Below are 16,177 nucleotides of genomic sequence, written 5' to 3' on the forward strand. Positions count from 1 at the left end.
AAATGAATTTTGCAATCTAAAATTGAATTGGGTCCTTACTCTATTAATGTCACTTACTTGAATCTAACTCTCAGTGTTTGGGACTCTATAACCTCACTTTCTAATCATGAAACCTAACGGAAAACAGAGGAGGCAGCTGGAAGTAGTACAGTGGTTTTTAAATGCTACTCTTAGGACTGGTGCTAACTTCCTGCATAAAAATCACCTAGGAGCTTGTTAAATAAATCAAAATCTCTGAGAATTGGTATTTTTAGGTCTGGGATTTGACCATTAGTTTTGTTAACAAGTTGCCCGGGTGATTCTGATACACGTCTAGGGTTGGGTACTTTTGGTAGAAAAAGTATGGGCTATGGATTCTGGCAAATCTGAATTTGATTCCAACTCTTCACTTATTAACTGTGTAAACTTAGGCCAGGCATTTGATCTGTCAGAGCTCAGGTACCTCATTTGCTAAATGTGTAGGAATAATAATAATGATAATGCTTACTTTACAGAGCTTTTGTGAAATGTAGATATATCTTATGTGTAATGCCACTAGTATAACGCCTTGCACGTAGTGAGCATTCATTAACTCTGGCTATTATTATGTGTTAGCTTACAGTAAGTATGTGCATTTGATTTAGCATAGAAACACAAATTTCTGTACAACTACAACAAAAAGAAAAGAAGCAGAATATAATAAATTGCTTCTATTGTTGCTTACTATCTGTTATTTTCTAGGCTATAACATATGAGTCTTAATTTTCTTAACTGCATTTTTGGCTATGTCTGTACTCTATTATCTATATAACTTAAAAATTGGCTAATATACCAAAAACTCTAATTTTTGTGAACTATGCTACTTAATATTTACTAGAGGCTATTTTTCACAGTGATCTCATGTAAAACCTTAAACTATACATGGTTCCTGCTCTTAAACAAAAAACAGACAATATAAATTCAGATAAAAATAATAAGTGCACATTAAGGATCATTTTGTTATTCTTAAAGATTTTATAGTTGCCTGGGTTAATAATTAGAATGTTATTTTTGATGGTTGTTTTGTATGATAAATAAATACCCACTGAGAGTGAATGCTTATTTTTCCTGCTTCCGAGCATAAAGAGGTCTTGGTGTACAGAAAGGAGAAAGATGCTAACATTGAGTACATACTTTCTGCTAGGAATTTAACTTAATTTGTTGTATTGGCAAGAGGCAGCATGTTGTAGTGTTACCTGCAGACTCTGAAGCCCTGTTGCCTGGGTTCTTATCCCATTTTCTGCACTTGAACTGCCTGACCTTGGGCAAGTTACTAACCTTTGTGTGCCTTGGTTTCTTCATTGGGGGTTATTGTATACCTACTTTATAGGGTTGTCATGAGGATTAAATAAGTTAAAATATATAATGTGTTTAGGAAGTACCTGGCACATAGATAGTAGTATATGTACTGTGTGCATGCACTACTGTTAGCTATTCTTTAAGTTTCACAAATTTGCAGTGCTCTATAATCTTCACAAAAATCCTATAAATTAGATCTCTCTCTCTCTCTTTTTTTTGGTCTTAAAATGTCTTTATTGTATTTTAAAAAGTAGATCTTCTTAATCTTTACAGGTAAGAAAATTGAGGTTTGATGAGATTAATAACTTATCCATAATCACCCATCTATTAAGTGATACAAATACTAGTTTGCTTTTTCCTGCATCCTACTATGCCTTTAATATGTTAATTATTTTTTTAAAAAACCTTAAAAATAGTAATCACCCAGCTGAGCGCGGTGGCTCATGCCTGTAATCCCAGCACGTTGGGAGGCCAAGGTGGGCAGATTACGAGGTCAGGAGTTCGAGACCAGCCTGGTCAGTATGGTGACACCCCTCTCTACTAAAAATACAAAAAAAAAAAATTAGCGGGGCGTGGTAGCATGCACTTGTAGTCCCAGCTGCTTGGGAGGTTGAGGCAGAAGAATTGCTTGAACCCAGGAGGTGGAGGTTGCAGTGAGCCAAGATCGTGCCACTACACTCCAGCCTGGGCAACAGAGTGAGACTCCGTCTCAAAAAAAAAGAAAAAAAAATAGTAATTACCGATGTGATTCGTATGGTACTAAGCAACATTTTCATTTATCAAAAAATTGTTACTACTTGGCAGTGGAATTAATAGATTAACTCTTTTTGAACTTTGAGTGAGATGTTAATATTTTTAAAAAGATCTGTTATTGACCCTTAATTTAAAATATTGCATCAAGGTGTAACAGATTAAAAAAAGTCATATTGTAATAACAATTTAAATGAAATTAATTCCATATATATTACTTACCTGGGCTTAGGTGCTAACATTTTTATAGCATCATTTTCTAGGTAATAATAATTATGGTGCCTTGATAATTTTTCTTAGTTTTTGAACTTTATTTTTAATTTGATAGAGTTGTATAATAATGTCTATATGTGAATACAGTACAATTGTTTATTTCACTCATGATTTAGATGACATCTGTGATTGAGTAAGTTATCTAAATACTCAAGTTTCATACATTTTATAGAAAATATAAGCAATTATGCTAATGGAAAACCTGTAATATATATTAACAGTATTAATTGATTTGAAACCTATGTGTCTACCTCTATGGTGTCTTTTATAAGAATAATTCAGTGTACAGAATAAGAAACTTAACATCACATATTAAAATGAAAGATGAAGTTTTTTTTAAAAAATTAAATGTATAATAGAGGGGTGAAAGTGTATTAGATTAGATCCTAAAGCCAATCTTCTATTAGGTATTTTTCCTTACCTGTTTTGCTCTTCCTCCTCCTCCACAAGCACACACACACCACATTCACCCTGATCTTCAGATAGGTAAAAATCTCCAAACTGCTCCCCCGTCCAACCCCTGCCATATTTTCTGCATGGTTTTAGGCACATAGCATTAGGTACAACATGCTTTGAAATTTCCCATTAGAAGCAGTAGCAATATTGTTAGCAATAGCTCTAAGGAAGCTGTTGGCTGGATGTTTCCTCCTCAGTACTCTTCGGTCTACCTTTTAAAAATTTCTTTCAGTAAAGTGCAGCTTGCTGTCAGTAATTAATTCTCCTTACTTTGTTCAAGGAAGTTGCTGAATTTGCTTATGAGTTAGAATGACAAGCCTTATCCTCATTTTACATATAGTATATTCTACCTTAGTTTCCCTTTATGTGTAACATACAGGTGGCAAAACTACTCCACATCCTTTGAATTTCATTATCTGATTCTGTCTAATAAGAATTTATCCAAATCTTTCTCACAGAGCAATCCTTTTTTTTGAGTCAGAGTCTCACTCACTCTGTTGCCCAGGAAGAAGTGCAGTGGTGTGTGATCTCAGCTCACTGCAACCTCTGCCTCCCAGGTTTAGGCAGAACAATCCTTTTTTTAAAAAAATTATTTACCTTCTTTCTAACTTGGCTTTCACTAATTCATTTTTCCTCTCTCATTTTTTTTTTTCTATCAGGAAATTATTTCCCCCCCTCCCATCTCCTTGAGGAACAGGAAGGGCCTTTAATTCTCAGCGGAGCAGTGTTGGAAGGGTCATTGAGGGGAAGAGAGCAGAGCATATGGAACTGTGGGTTTCAAAACCAGCTGCTGGGCTGCTCTGATTTTGAGTCTGAAGGGTGGATCAAGTGCTCTGTTCATATCTGATCTTATAATTGCTTTTCTTTAGAAGAGCTGCTCTCAGAATTATAAATACTCTTCCCTTCATTGCAGTTTAGTTAAGGACATTCTTAAGGAATTGATGTTAGTTTTCCAGCATCTTTGCTGCAGTACTTTATTTGTTTGGGGAAAGGTTCTTGTTTAGTTAGGTTTCTAGGTCCCCAGGCTTTGATTCTGGCAACAAATGACTAGTTGATATCACAGATAACTATGATTTTTAGAGCTCAGTGTCTGTAAGCATCTTCTGCATTTTTATAAGCACTACGTGGTGGTAGAAGGCTTTCTAATTTTCTCTGTATTTGAAGACTTTACTTACTAAGGGCATTAAAACCTTTTATTTTTATTTTTTTAAAAATTATACAGACCAAGATTTAAAGTTTTTCTTCTCTTAATCTTAGGTGTTTTATTCCTGATTTACTTTTCCCTCCTTACTAAATGAAAATGTGGCACTTAAGGCAACTGTTTTCTTGTTAAAGAAGAAGTTGCTTCTCCAGTTCCGGAAAGAAAAACAGACCCAGATTTGCAGCTTTTTTATATTTGAAACCCTATTGTACTAAATCTTGCTAGTAAGCAGATAAAAAATTTTCTTCTTTTTGGTTAGCTTTTTCATACCATGTTGTGACTTTAGTTTTCAAAGATTTAGACAATGTACTTTATCACTCTGTCACCCAGGCTGGAATGCAATGGTGTAATCTCTGCTCACTGCAACCTCTGTCTTCCGGGTTTAAGCAATTCTTCTGCCCCAGCGTCCCAAGTAGCTAGGATTACAGGTGCCGCCACCATGCCTGGCTAATTTTTGTAGTTTTAGTAGAGACAGGGTTTCACCATGTTGGCCAGGCTGCTCTTGAACTCCTGACCTCAAATGATCCTCCCACCTCAGCCTCCTAAAGTGCTGGGATTACAGGCATGAGCCACTGCGCCCAGCCATATTTTTTAATAAAGCCACCATAGAACCATAGCCATTCTTTGTAATAGATTTTCTTTCATGAAGTCTATTTTTTTTGGAGTTGAGGCCAGTAGAAAAAGGAAGATGATATTAGATTTTCTGGGGGAGAAAATGGTTGTTAGGAATAGACTGCAAAGAAATTTATGACCCCTTTTAAACACCAGAATGTTTTTAAGCTATATATTATTGTATAATTATTATATAGTAATATTACTTAATTTTGAGGCCTATAACTTAAAGTATTAGTGTAGAAGTATTAGAAGAGAGACTTTCTTGAAATCATAGTATGTTAAAGCTTATAAGAGACTGTGGGGATCATATAGTAAGCAATACTGAAATTCTACAGAATAACAGATGGAGGTTTGTTCATTCATTTATTAGTTTATTTACTTACCCATTTATTCAACAAATATTGAATTTTTACTGTTCAGAATACTTGGGGATATTCCTGCCCTTATGGAGCTTATAGTAAATAGATAACAAACATCCCAAGTAAGTTAAATAGTATGTTAGAAGGTGATACAAGTGAACCGAGATGGGGGAGGGGTAGTGCTTAAGGATTAGTGCTGGTTTGCAGTTTAAAATATGATAGTTTCCATTGAAGACATGACACTTGAGCAGAGAAGAGAAGAAAATGAGAGTAGACTGTGTGACTATCTGAGGGAAGAGTATCTCAGGGAGAAGGAAGAGCTGGGGCAAAGGCCAATAGGTGGGAGCATGCCTAGTATACCATGCAAGGAATAGTAATAAGGCCAATGTGATTTCTGGAGGAAGAAGTGGAATGGAGTAATAGGTGATGAAAATTACTAGGTTTGGGAGGCAGGAGGTGGGTGGGGAACTGACTGGGTTATGTGGGGTGAATGGTTGTAAGGACTTTGGCTTTTACAGGAATGAAATGGGAGGAGCTGTGGCAGTGAAGGGTTTTGAGCAGAGTAATAACACAATCTGACTTATGTTTCATCTGAATCATTCTTGCAGCCCTGTTGAGAAGAAAGGCTGGGGTGAGGTTGTCAGATTTAGCAAATAACAAATTTGAATTTCAGATAAACAATGAATAATTTTTTAATGTATATGTCCCGTGCAATATTTATTGATTATTCTCACATAAGGCAGAATGTTTACTATGTTTTTTTAAAAAAAATCATTTAAAAAAGGACCTCTTTAATGTTATTATTGATTACTATAGATTATTGTTATTATGATCCTGCTGGTCCCAAGGCTTAGTAGCAAATTTTCATCTCTCTTTCCTGTATTATCTATATTTCTGTTTTTCACATTGTGGTCATCTTATACCCTGGAGTGCTACATATATAGGTTGTTGGATGGCAGCCCGGACCGAATGAATCAGAATTTCTGGGATGTAATAGGGAATCTCTGTAACTACCTACTCTTCTAGGTTCTGGGTATATAGTAGTGAACAAAGCATGCAAAAATCCTTACCCTCATGGGATTTACATTCTAGTAGAGGAGATAGTAAACAATAGGTAAATACATTTGCACTCCATATGTGCTGGTTTTGCATCTGTGGATTTAACCAACTGTGGATCAAAAATATTTTTAAAAACCCAATAAAAAGAACAATACAACAATAAAAAGTAATACAAATAAAAATACAGTATAATAACAATTTACATAACATTTATATTGTATTTGGTATAAGTAATCTAGAGATGATTTAAAGTATATGAGAGGATGTGTACAGGTTATATGCAAATACTATGCCATTTTATGTAAGAGTCTGAGGATTGGCCGGGCGCGGTGGCTCACGCCTGTAATCCCAGCATTTTGGGAGGCTGAGGCGGGCGGATCACGAGGTCAGGAGATCGAGACCATCCTGGCTAACACGGTGAAACCCCATCTCTACTAAAAATACCAAAAAATTAGCCGGGTGTGCTGGGGGGCGTCTGTAGTCCCGGTTACTCGGGAGGCTGAGGCAGGAGAATGGCGTGAACCCGGGAGGCGGAGCTTGCAGTGAGCTGAGATTGAGCCACTGCACTCCAGTCTGGGCGACAGAGCGAGCTTCCGTCTCAAAAAAAAAAAAAAAAAAAAAAAAGAGTGAGTGGGTTTTGGGTTTTGGTATGGGGGCGGAGGTGTCCTGGAACCAATGCCCTGCAGATACCTAGAGACAACTGTATATAATGTGTTGAATACTAATATAGATACTAAGAAGAAAGAAAAAGCAGGGTGGGGAATAGGAAATGTGTAGTGTTGTGGTAAGGGAGTTGCAATTTTAGATAGCCTGGCCAGTGAATGCCTTACTATATGGTTATGTTTAAATCAAGACTTAAAGGAAGTGAGTAAGAGACCAGGTGGATACTTGGGGGAATAGGATTTCTGGTTGAAGGAATAGCAACTGCAAAACTCCTAAGTCTGGGGTGTTCCTTGTGTGTTTAAGAAGCTGCAAGACAGTAATATGTATGGAGTAGATTAGAAAAGGGGAGAGTAGGAGATGAGGTGAAAGAGGTATGGTAAGTGGCTGGTGATTGTTGATTAGTGTTTAGGCTTCATGATACACTGGAGAGAGACTTGGGATCCTAGGCCCAGGAATGGCATTATCTCTGGGCCTTAGTTTCTTTATCACTAAAAATTAGAAGACTAAGATGATCTCTTAGGTTTCTTCCTACTCAAAAATAGAGTCTTTAATTTGAAATTGATTATTGGCCAGGTGTGGTGGCTTACACCTGTAATCCCAGCACTTTGGGAGGTCGAGGCAGGAGGATCACTTGAGCCCCAGAGTTTGAGACCAGCTGGGGCATCGTGGTGAAACCCTGTCCCTACAAAAAACGAAAAAAAAATTAGCTAGGCATGGTGGCCAGTGCCTGTAGTCCTAGTTACTCAAGACACTGAGGTGGGAGGATTGTTGCTTGAGCCAGGAAGGTCAAGGCCCCTATTGCCCTACTGCACTCTAGCATGGGCGACAGAGCAAGACCGTCTGAAAAAACAAACAAAAAGAAATCTGCCATTTATCTTCCATTTCTATTTTGTACCTCTTTTGAGAGCAGTTATTAATATTTTATCATTTGGGATTCTTCTGTACTTTTCATGAGCTCCTCTCAGGTTGTGTTCCAACTAGCCAGGTGATTTTTTTTTCTTTTATGCTGCTCTGTTTTCTCTTTTTTCCTGATTGAACTTGAAGATTTAGACAGTCCTTTGATAAACAGCAGGAAATTGTTCTCTTATCACCTTGTTAACCATTAGCTCTTCTGACAATCAGATTCTTATTTAATCTTAGCTAATAGAATTTGGAAACATATATTTTTCTCTACTAAGAGATTGAAATTCTTATGATTGGCAGCTTGACATAAAGCTAGGCAGAAAGAGAAGAAAGAAGAGGCTTGAATAATTTCTAAATTGAATAAACACCAACTGCCAGTCCGAGATTAAACTGAATATAATATACAGGGAATCATGGGAGTCTTAGCTGGGTACTTCTGTAGAAGTACAACTTTTAGGTAGGTCTTATTTAGAAATAATTGGGTGGGAACGTTCTAAGATGTTGTTTTGATGGGTTCTATTAGCAGAAGACATGGATAAAAGGAACATGTCATGAAACTTTACAATCTTATTTAGTATAAATTGCATTGGAAGAACAAAGCAGTATCAAAACTGTGGTTCATGTCTTTGAAATCCAACACACAAAAATAAGACGTGTAGGCTCTCAAATTGCAGCTTTCATGCAGTAGTAGTGAAACAGTATAATCACTCTTGAATAATTCTGCCACCTTTTACAACTTCCACGGGGTGTTACAAATTATAAACAAATCCAAAAAACTAATTGTTATCTTGGGGTTTGATCTATCTTGTTTTATGTCATCTGCTAGATTTTGAAATCTGTAGGAGAGTCAGAAAAAGAGTATATTGTTAGATACCAACATTAGGTTAAGTTTATGGTGACATTAAAGATGACAATCACACTTTACAATAGTAAGTTTACAGTTATTTTTGCTAATAGTAATTTTTTTTATCTGTTGTGTATTTGGTAGCTTTTGTAGCAAATATTCGTTTGAATCTGGCTGAAATTGAAGAAAATCCCAAATGGAGCTTTCTTGAGTAAATATAATTATTATAGGAGGAGTAAGTTGGAAAGGATTCATAAAACTTAGCTGGCTGGACACCCAGCTGCATACATTTATTTATAGGCTTTTACCTTGCTCATTTATTTTTCTAACAGTGTAAAACTGGAAGTTTAAAGTGAAAGACTATTTACATACTTAAAATAGGAGCCTATTTAAAAATAACGGAGTCAATTATGAAAAACAAATAAAGTTTATTTGGCACCTTTTGAACATTACTGAATTCTAGACTTGAAAATCTGTTTAAATTTATTTTTATAGCAATGGTAACTGTACTGGTCTGGTAGCTGTGCCAATTCGAAGTATAATATGCTTTAATTAATGTATGCTTTGGTGTTTCTGTTAATGGACACTGATTTTTTTTTTTTTTTTTTTTAAGACAGAGTCTCACTCTGTTGCCCAGGCTGGAGTGCAGTGGCACAATCTTGGCCCACTGCAAGCTCCACCTCCTGGGTTCATGCCATTCTCCTGCCTCAGACTCCCGAGTAGCTGGGACCACAGGTGCCCGCCAGCACGCCTAGCTAATTTTTTGTATTTTTAGTAGAGACGGGGTTTCACCATGTTAGCCAGGATGATCTTGATCTCCTGACCTCGTGATCCGCCCACTTTGGCCCAAAGTGCTGGGATTACAGGCGTGAGCCACCGCGCCCGGCCTGGACACTGATTTTATTCATGATAAATAAAATCTAAGCAAGACATCCTAATTTAGTTCCAGTAAAATAGTCTGAAAAGAGTGCTTTTTAATTTTTAAAATCTAGCCAATTAAGGATGAGAGAGTAAATCTTTACTGAGATAGCTCCTCTGACGCTGAGATGACTGGCCTGCGTGCTCTTGGTGCTAACAAAATTACATTGTTGAATGACTGAATAGCTTCATCATGAAAAACTTTGCTCTCTAAATTGAATGTTGGCTAACTATGACGTGTGGACCAAATCCTGCCGTTTTTTGTGAAGTTTTATTGGAACACAGCCATGTTAATTTATTTACATATTGTTTATGGCTGCCTTGATGCTACAATGGTAATGTTGAGTAGTTACCATAGAGATCATATGATCCTCAACGTCTGAAATATTTACTGTTAGCCCTTTAAGAATAAGTGTGCTCTATATCTAAGTTTTTGGAGTTAGATCGTGTTAAAGTTCTGCTGGAGGTTTATGAGGTTAGCATTTTCATGTTTAATTTCCCATTCTACTTCATTTTAAGAAAGAATACTTTAAATGGTCATTTTGAGTGTAAGTTTCTGGCTTTCTCATTCATGAGTATGGATAATACCACCTTGCAGTGTTGCTGTGAGGATAAGTGAAAAAATGTAAATAAAATGTTTAGCTAAGTGCCCAGTACCCAGAAGGAATTCAAGCAATGGGGAGATGCAATCAGGGAAAGTGTTGGTGTCTGGGTAATTTAAGATGGTATGTTTTTATAGGTTCTGATTTGTCCATAGGGCTGGCAGTGGAGGCCTAGTTTATCCGGCATCTTTATATAACTTTGCTGTCTAATGTCCCTTTATCCTGTTCTTCCTCCGTCCTTAATCCCTTTACTCCTCTCTCTCTCTTTCCTCTCTTTCTCTTTTCCTCCTGATCTTTATATTTTCCTCCCTTTGTTTCCTTTTTGATATATGCAAGCATTGGTACTAAATTTAGGTCAGTCTCTTAGAGTACGTAGAGAGCCTAATATGTAGAATATTGTCAGTTAGTGTTATTTCTATTCTCTAGGAAGCAGAAGAATTTGAAAATCTTGTAATTTCCCCCTCCTCAATTTTTACCATTTTACGTTTTATTTTTTTTTTTTACGTTTTTTTTTTACGTTTATTGGAACCATCTAGGCATATGTAAAATCTACTCTTACCGTAGCAAATGTTAGGAGAGATCTTCAGTTTTTTTGGACCATTGTGCCAAGAGGTCATCTTTAGGCAAGCTTGGTATTCTTCTAGAAGCAGGATAGATGATAGATCTTTCCTAGCATTTTGAAGGAAACTTGAAAATCTAGTGATGATAAAATTGACCCTAGCAATCTTATATTAGTTAGAACACTTAGTTATGTTCTTGTTTCATGGAAACATAAACTTAAAAAGCTGTTATTTTACTTGACAGGTAATGTTAGAAGATCAATTTGAAACTTAGGACCTAACCCCCTTCATGTTATTGTAAAACCAGCATTGATATAAATAAGAGAACAAGGAAAGAGAATCTTAAAATAGCTTTTGTTTTTATTGGTATTTATTATTATTTGGCGGTAGTTTTTAGTTTTTGTAGGTGTCATAAAAATACAGAAAAGAGATAAAATTCTAGGATGATAGTTATAGCATTAGCAGAACTTTATGCAATAGAAGTTAACAATTAGCCATATTTCTAGATTTAGGTCCCCTCATTTGAAAATCTTGTTATCCATAGTAAATTTAATTGTTTTAATTTAGCTAAATTCTTCTGTTTGTGGTTTAAAAAATAGTTAAATTGGTCAAATTTCTCATTGACTGTTCCTCCCTTCTTAAATCTGATACCTAAATGCATTAAGCTTAAATTTTATATACCACCATTCTATGAAAAATCAAGTATCCTTCCTATTTTTCTCATTTATTTTACATAAAGCTGAGATTTTCATAGAGGCAGATATTAATCCCATTTTTTCCTCTGAGGACACTGAGTCATACAGATATATATATGTATATTTAAACTGCAGTTTTAGTCAGTATAAAGTTGGAAACACAAATGTTAGATTTACTTTATTTTGTATGTTCATAGGAACCAGATAACAAAATTTAAAAAGTTTTTTTTTTTGTCTAGAAATAGGTAGGTAACATCGAAGATGAGTGATTGCTTCAGTTTTTCAAAAAATTTTGTCGAGGGGTTACGAGTTTTATTCTGTAGGATATGAAGAGAGTAGTAGGAAAGTTGTAAGACTTGATGAAACAACTCTAAGACATATCGTGTTAGGGTTCTGTTTACTTGTAGATGAGCAAAACCAATAACAGATTGATTTCATCTATCAAAGGAGAAAGAAGAGAGGGGAAGAAGAAAAAAAAGAGACATATTTTTTAATAGCAGATTTTGTTTTCCTTTCCTTGGCTAAGCTGCTGATTAATTGACAGCCAGCGAAGAGCCCAGACAGGGTATCCTGTCCTTCAGCAGCTGGATGCATCATCAAAGAAAACAGTTTTAGTTGTTTCTGAATCCTCTAGAAGACGTTTTGTATTTAATTGTGACTTGCATATAAGAGGTTGTCTCTGTGTTAGGTGTGCCAGTATCCTTGTTAGTGCTTCCATCTCATTTATGCCAGATCTACATCAGAGTTTCTCACTTGCTTTATTATGGCCCTGTTTCCATGATCTTTTTTTATTTTGTCTTCTTTGGTGTGTTAGACAAGCTTTCCAAAAGTTAATATTGTGTCTTTCTGGGGTTTTGCTTGCCATCACAAATCATTATTTTAAAATTGTTTACATGTAATTTGTTCTCAAACTCATGTTCAGATCAAAAAGGTCTTAGTCTGCTTGAGACTATATGGGAGACCTGAACTACAATATGTAAAGCATATAGGATGGATTTCTCTAGTCAGTTATCTAGACAATATTAGTAAATCGTAAAAAGTATTGACCCTAAGCAATTTATGCTCTTTTACTTAACTGTTGCTTTGGAAGTTTAGGTTATGATTTGTAATATTTTGCCAATTTTATTTTCTGTACTCAGATTACTGTTGCTATATGCTTCACCTTTGAGAAGAGTGGGAACAATCTTATGGTAAAGTGTTTTTGTTTTGTTTTATATTTTTATTTATTTTTTTACAGACCAAGGCCATTGGTTTGCTAGATGTGGATGTGTATGGACCTTCAGTTCCAAAGATGATGAATCTGAAAGGAAATCCGGAATTATCACAGAGTAAGTAAAGAAGGGATAAATATTATAATAGTAGTTGCACTTTTATTAATACTTACTGGGTGTCAGACATTATGCTAGATGCAATGTATATTTTATGCACAATGCAGTGTAAGTCCTCACTTAAGTTAGTAGATTCTTGGAAACAGTTACTTTAAGTGAATAGATATGTTAATTGATATAAACAAGAGTTAAGTTCCTATGGCATATTTCTGGTCACAAAAACTTCACCAAACTTCTAAATAAAGACTCAAAACACTTCTAATATTAAACAAAGAAATAAATTTGGGCTATAAGTACATTTAAGAAAGATTAATAAAAACAATATAATTATTTACACAATTTTTAGTGAATCAGTGAGTGAAAGCAGTCATAGTGGTGGTGGGTTAAATCAAGGAATAGGTGTTTGCAAAGTGAAAATTGTAAGGAGCATCTCTTACCATCATGCAATTCAAGAGTAACCAATATGGCAGATCATTGAGCATTTTCTTACTGCATTGTTTATTGTGCATTTGTATGATTATCATATACTTTACTAGTTTTTTTTCTTTTTTTTTTTTTGAGACGGACTCCCACCCTGCTGCCCAGGCTGGAATGCAGTGGTGTGATCTCGGCTCACTGCAACCTCTGCCTCCTGGGTTCAAGTGGTTCTCCTCCCTCAGCCTCCCAAGTAGCTGGGACTACAGGTGCGCGCCACCACGCCCAGCTAATTTTTGTATTTTTAGTACAGATGGGGTTTCGCCATGTTGGTCAGGCTAGTCTTGAACTCCTGACCTCAGGTGATCCACCCACCTCACCCTCAAAAAATGCTGGGATTACAGGTGTGAGCCACTACACCTGGCCCACTAATTTTTATTTGGCAATCATTTGTATCCATTCATTCATCTTCCAACCCACTTATTCTGGTTCAGGATTGGGGGTGCCTGGAGCTATCCTGGCAGCTCAGGGCACAAGGCAGGAATCAACCCTGGACAGGAGGCCATTCCATTGCAGGGTACATTCACACACCCACACTCATTCAGACTGGGACCATACAGACACGCCAGTTCATCTAATGTGCATAGCTTTGGGATGTGGAAGGAAACCAGAGTACCCGAATACCCACACAGACCTGGGGGAGAACATGCAAACTTTACACAAGACTGTGGTCGTGGCTTGAAATTGATTTTTTTTCTTTATTAATGTTACAACAAAATGATGTTGAAAGAAAGCAATTTTATTGGAGGACCTGCTGTATAGTGATTCAGAAAGCAGACATGGTAGATTCCGGATATTAGCCCTTTGTCAGATGAGTAGGTTGCGAAAATTTTCTCCCATTTTGTAGGTTGCCTGTTCACTCTGATGGTAGTTTCTTTTGCTGTGCAGAAGCTCTTTAGTTTAATTAGATCCCATTTGTCAATTTTGGCTTTTGTTGCCATTGCTTTTGGTGTTTTAGACATGAAGTCCTTGCCCATGCCTATGTCCTGAATGATAATGCCTAGGTTTTCTTCTAGGGTTTTTATGGTTTTAGGTCTAATGTTTAAGTCTTTAATCCATCTTGAATTAATTTTTGTATAAGGTGTAAGGAAGGGATCCAGTTTCAGCTTTCTACATTTGGCTAGCCAGTTTTCCCAGCACCATTTATTAAATAGGGAATCCTTTCCCCATTGCTTGTTTTTCTCAGGTTTGTCAAAGATCAGATAGTTGTAGATATGCGGTGTTATTTCTGAGGGCTCTGTTCTGTTCCATTGGTCTATATCTCTGTTTTGGTACAAGTACCATGCTGTTTTGGTTACTGTAACCTTGCAGTATAGTTTGAAGTCAGGTAGCGTGATGCCTCCAGCTTTGTTCTTTTGGCTCAGGATGACTTGGTGATGCAGATTCTTTTTTGCTTCCATATGAACTTTAAAGTAGTTTTTTCCAATTCTGTGAAGAAAGTCATTGGTAGCTTGATGGGGATGGCATTGAATCTATAAATTCCCTTGGGCAGTATGGCCATTTTCACAATATTGATTCTTCCTACCCATGAGCACGGAATGTTCTTCCATTTGTTTGTATCCTCTTTTATTTCACTGAGCAGTGGTTTGCAGTTCTTCTTGAAGAGGTCCTTCACATACCCTGTAAGTTGGATTCCTAGGTATTTTATTCTCCAGAATCTACAATGAACTCAAACAAATTTACAAGAAAAAAAACAAACAACCCCATCAAAAAGTGGGCGAAGGACATGAGCAGACACTTCTCAAAAGAAGACATTTATGCAGCCAAAAAACACATGAAAACTGCTCACCATCACTGGCCATCAGAGAAATGCAAATCAAAACCACAATGAGATACCATCTCACACCAATTAGAATGGCAATCATTAAAAAGTCAGGAAACAACAGGTGCTGGAGAGGATGTGGAGGAACAGGAACACTTTTACACTGTTGGTGGGACTGTAAACTAGTTCAACCATTGTGGAAGTCGGTGTGGCGATTCCTCAGGGATCTAGAACTAGAAATACCATTTGACCCAGCCATCCCATTACTGGGTATATACCCAAAGGACTATAAATCATGCTGCTATAAAGACACATGCACACGTATGTTTACTGTGGCCCTATTCACAATAGCAAAGACTTGGAACCAACCCAGATGTCCAACAGTGATAGACTGGATTAAGAAAATGTGGCACATATACACCATGGAATACTATGCAGCCATAAAAAATGATGAGTTCATGTTCTTTGTAGGGACATGGATGAAACTGGAAATCATCATTCTCAGTAAACTATCGCAAGGACAAAAAACCAAACACCGCATGTTCTCACTCATAGGTGGGAATTGAACAATGAGAACACATGGACACAGGAAGGGGAAGATCACACTCTGGGGACTGTTGTGGGGTGGGAGGAGGGGGGAGGGATAGCACTGGGAGATATACCTAATGCTAAATGACAAGTCAATGGGTGCAGCACACCAACATGGCACATGTATACATATGTAACTAACCTGCACATTGTGCACATGTACCCTAAAACTTAAAGTATAATAATAATAAAAGAAAAAAAAAAGCAGACATGGAAGACTGTACTTTGAGGAATCATTTCTATAATTCGCTACTACAGAAGTTTCTCTGAACACGTAGAGCACCGAATTTTAATAAAATAAATAAAAAGTATATATATAAAAAGAAATCAGACATGGTACTGGACTGCCTGGGTTTGATTCTCAGCCCCATCCATTTACTAGCTATATGACTTGAGTAAATTGTTTTAATCTTTTTGTGCCTCAGACCCCCATATGTAAAATAGTTACAACTACTGTGAGGATTAATATAATGCATTTAGCAGAGTTTCTGGCACATAGTAAGTGATCAAAAATGGTAGATCCTCATTATTGTCTCTTTATATTAAATGTGTGGATATATGGGATTATTTGAATAGGAAATATATTTGTGTTTAGAAAAGATGAAAATTATTTTCTCTAATCAGATTTCTTGGTCAGATTTGTTTTAAAGTGTTAAAAAAAACTCCCAAAACATTATTTTCTTTCCCTAGCCTCTTTACTAGAAAGAAGTAATTTTTAAATACCTCTTTAATATTTACTGCTGTTGTTATTGCATTTAAAAAATAAAGCTATCAAAAGCTTTAAGAACAAGGAAACGTTATTATCAAAAA

General features: G+C 36.3%; 1 protein-coding gene across 7 annotated transcripts in view; it reads left to right on the forward strand.

Annotated features, from left to right (window-relative positions):
• NUBPL (NUBP iron-sulfur cluster assembly factor, mitochondrial) overlaps nt 1-16,177 on the forward strand; it is a 290,082-nt gene that overhangs the window by 25,499 nt on the left and 248,406 nt on the right. For 5 of the 7 annotated variants that reach the window (XM_003821202.6, XM_055097457.2, XM_008974688.6 and 2 more), the window contains one exon: nt 12,453-12,543. In XM_003821202.6, coding sequence (XP_003821250.2) covers nt 12,453-12,543 — 91 coding nt within the window. Of the gene's footprint in view, nt 1-12,451; nt 12,544-16,177 lie in introns of those variants that run through there. The other 2 variants (XM_034937401.3, XM_034937398.3) reach the window with 2 other exon arrangements.

This window comes from Pan paniscus, chromosome 15 (genome assembly GCF_029289425.2).
Source record: "Pan paniscus chromosome 15, NHGRI_mPanPan1-v2.0_pri, whole genome shotgun sequence".
Lineage (NCBI taxonomy): Eukaryota > Metazoa > Chordata > Mammalia > Primates > Hominidae > Pan > Pan paniscus.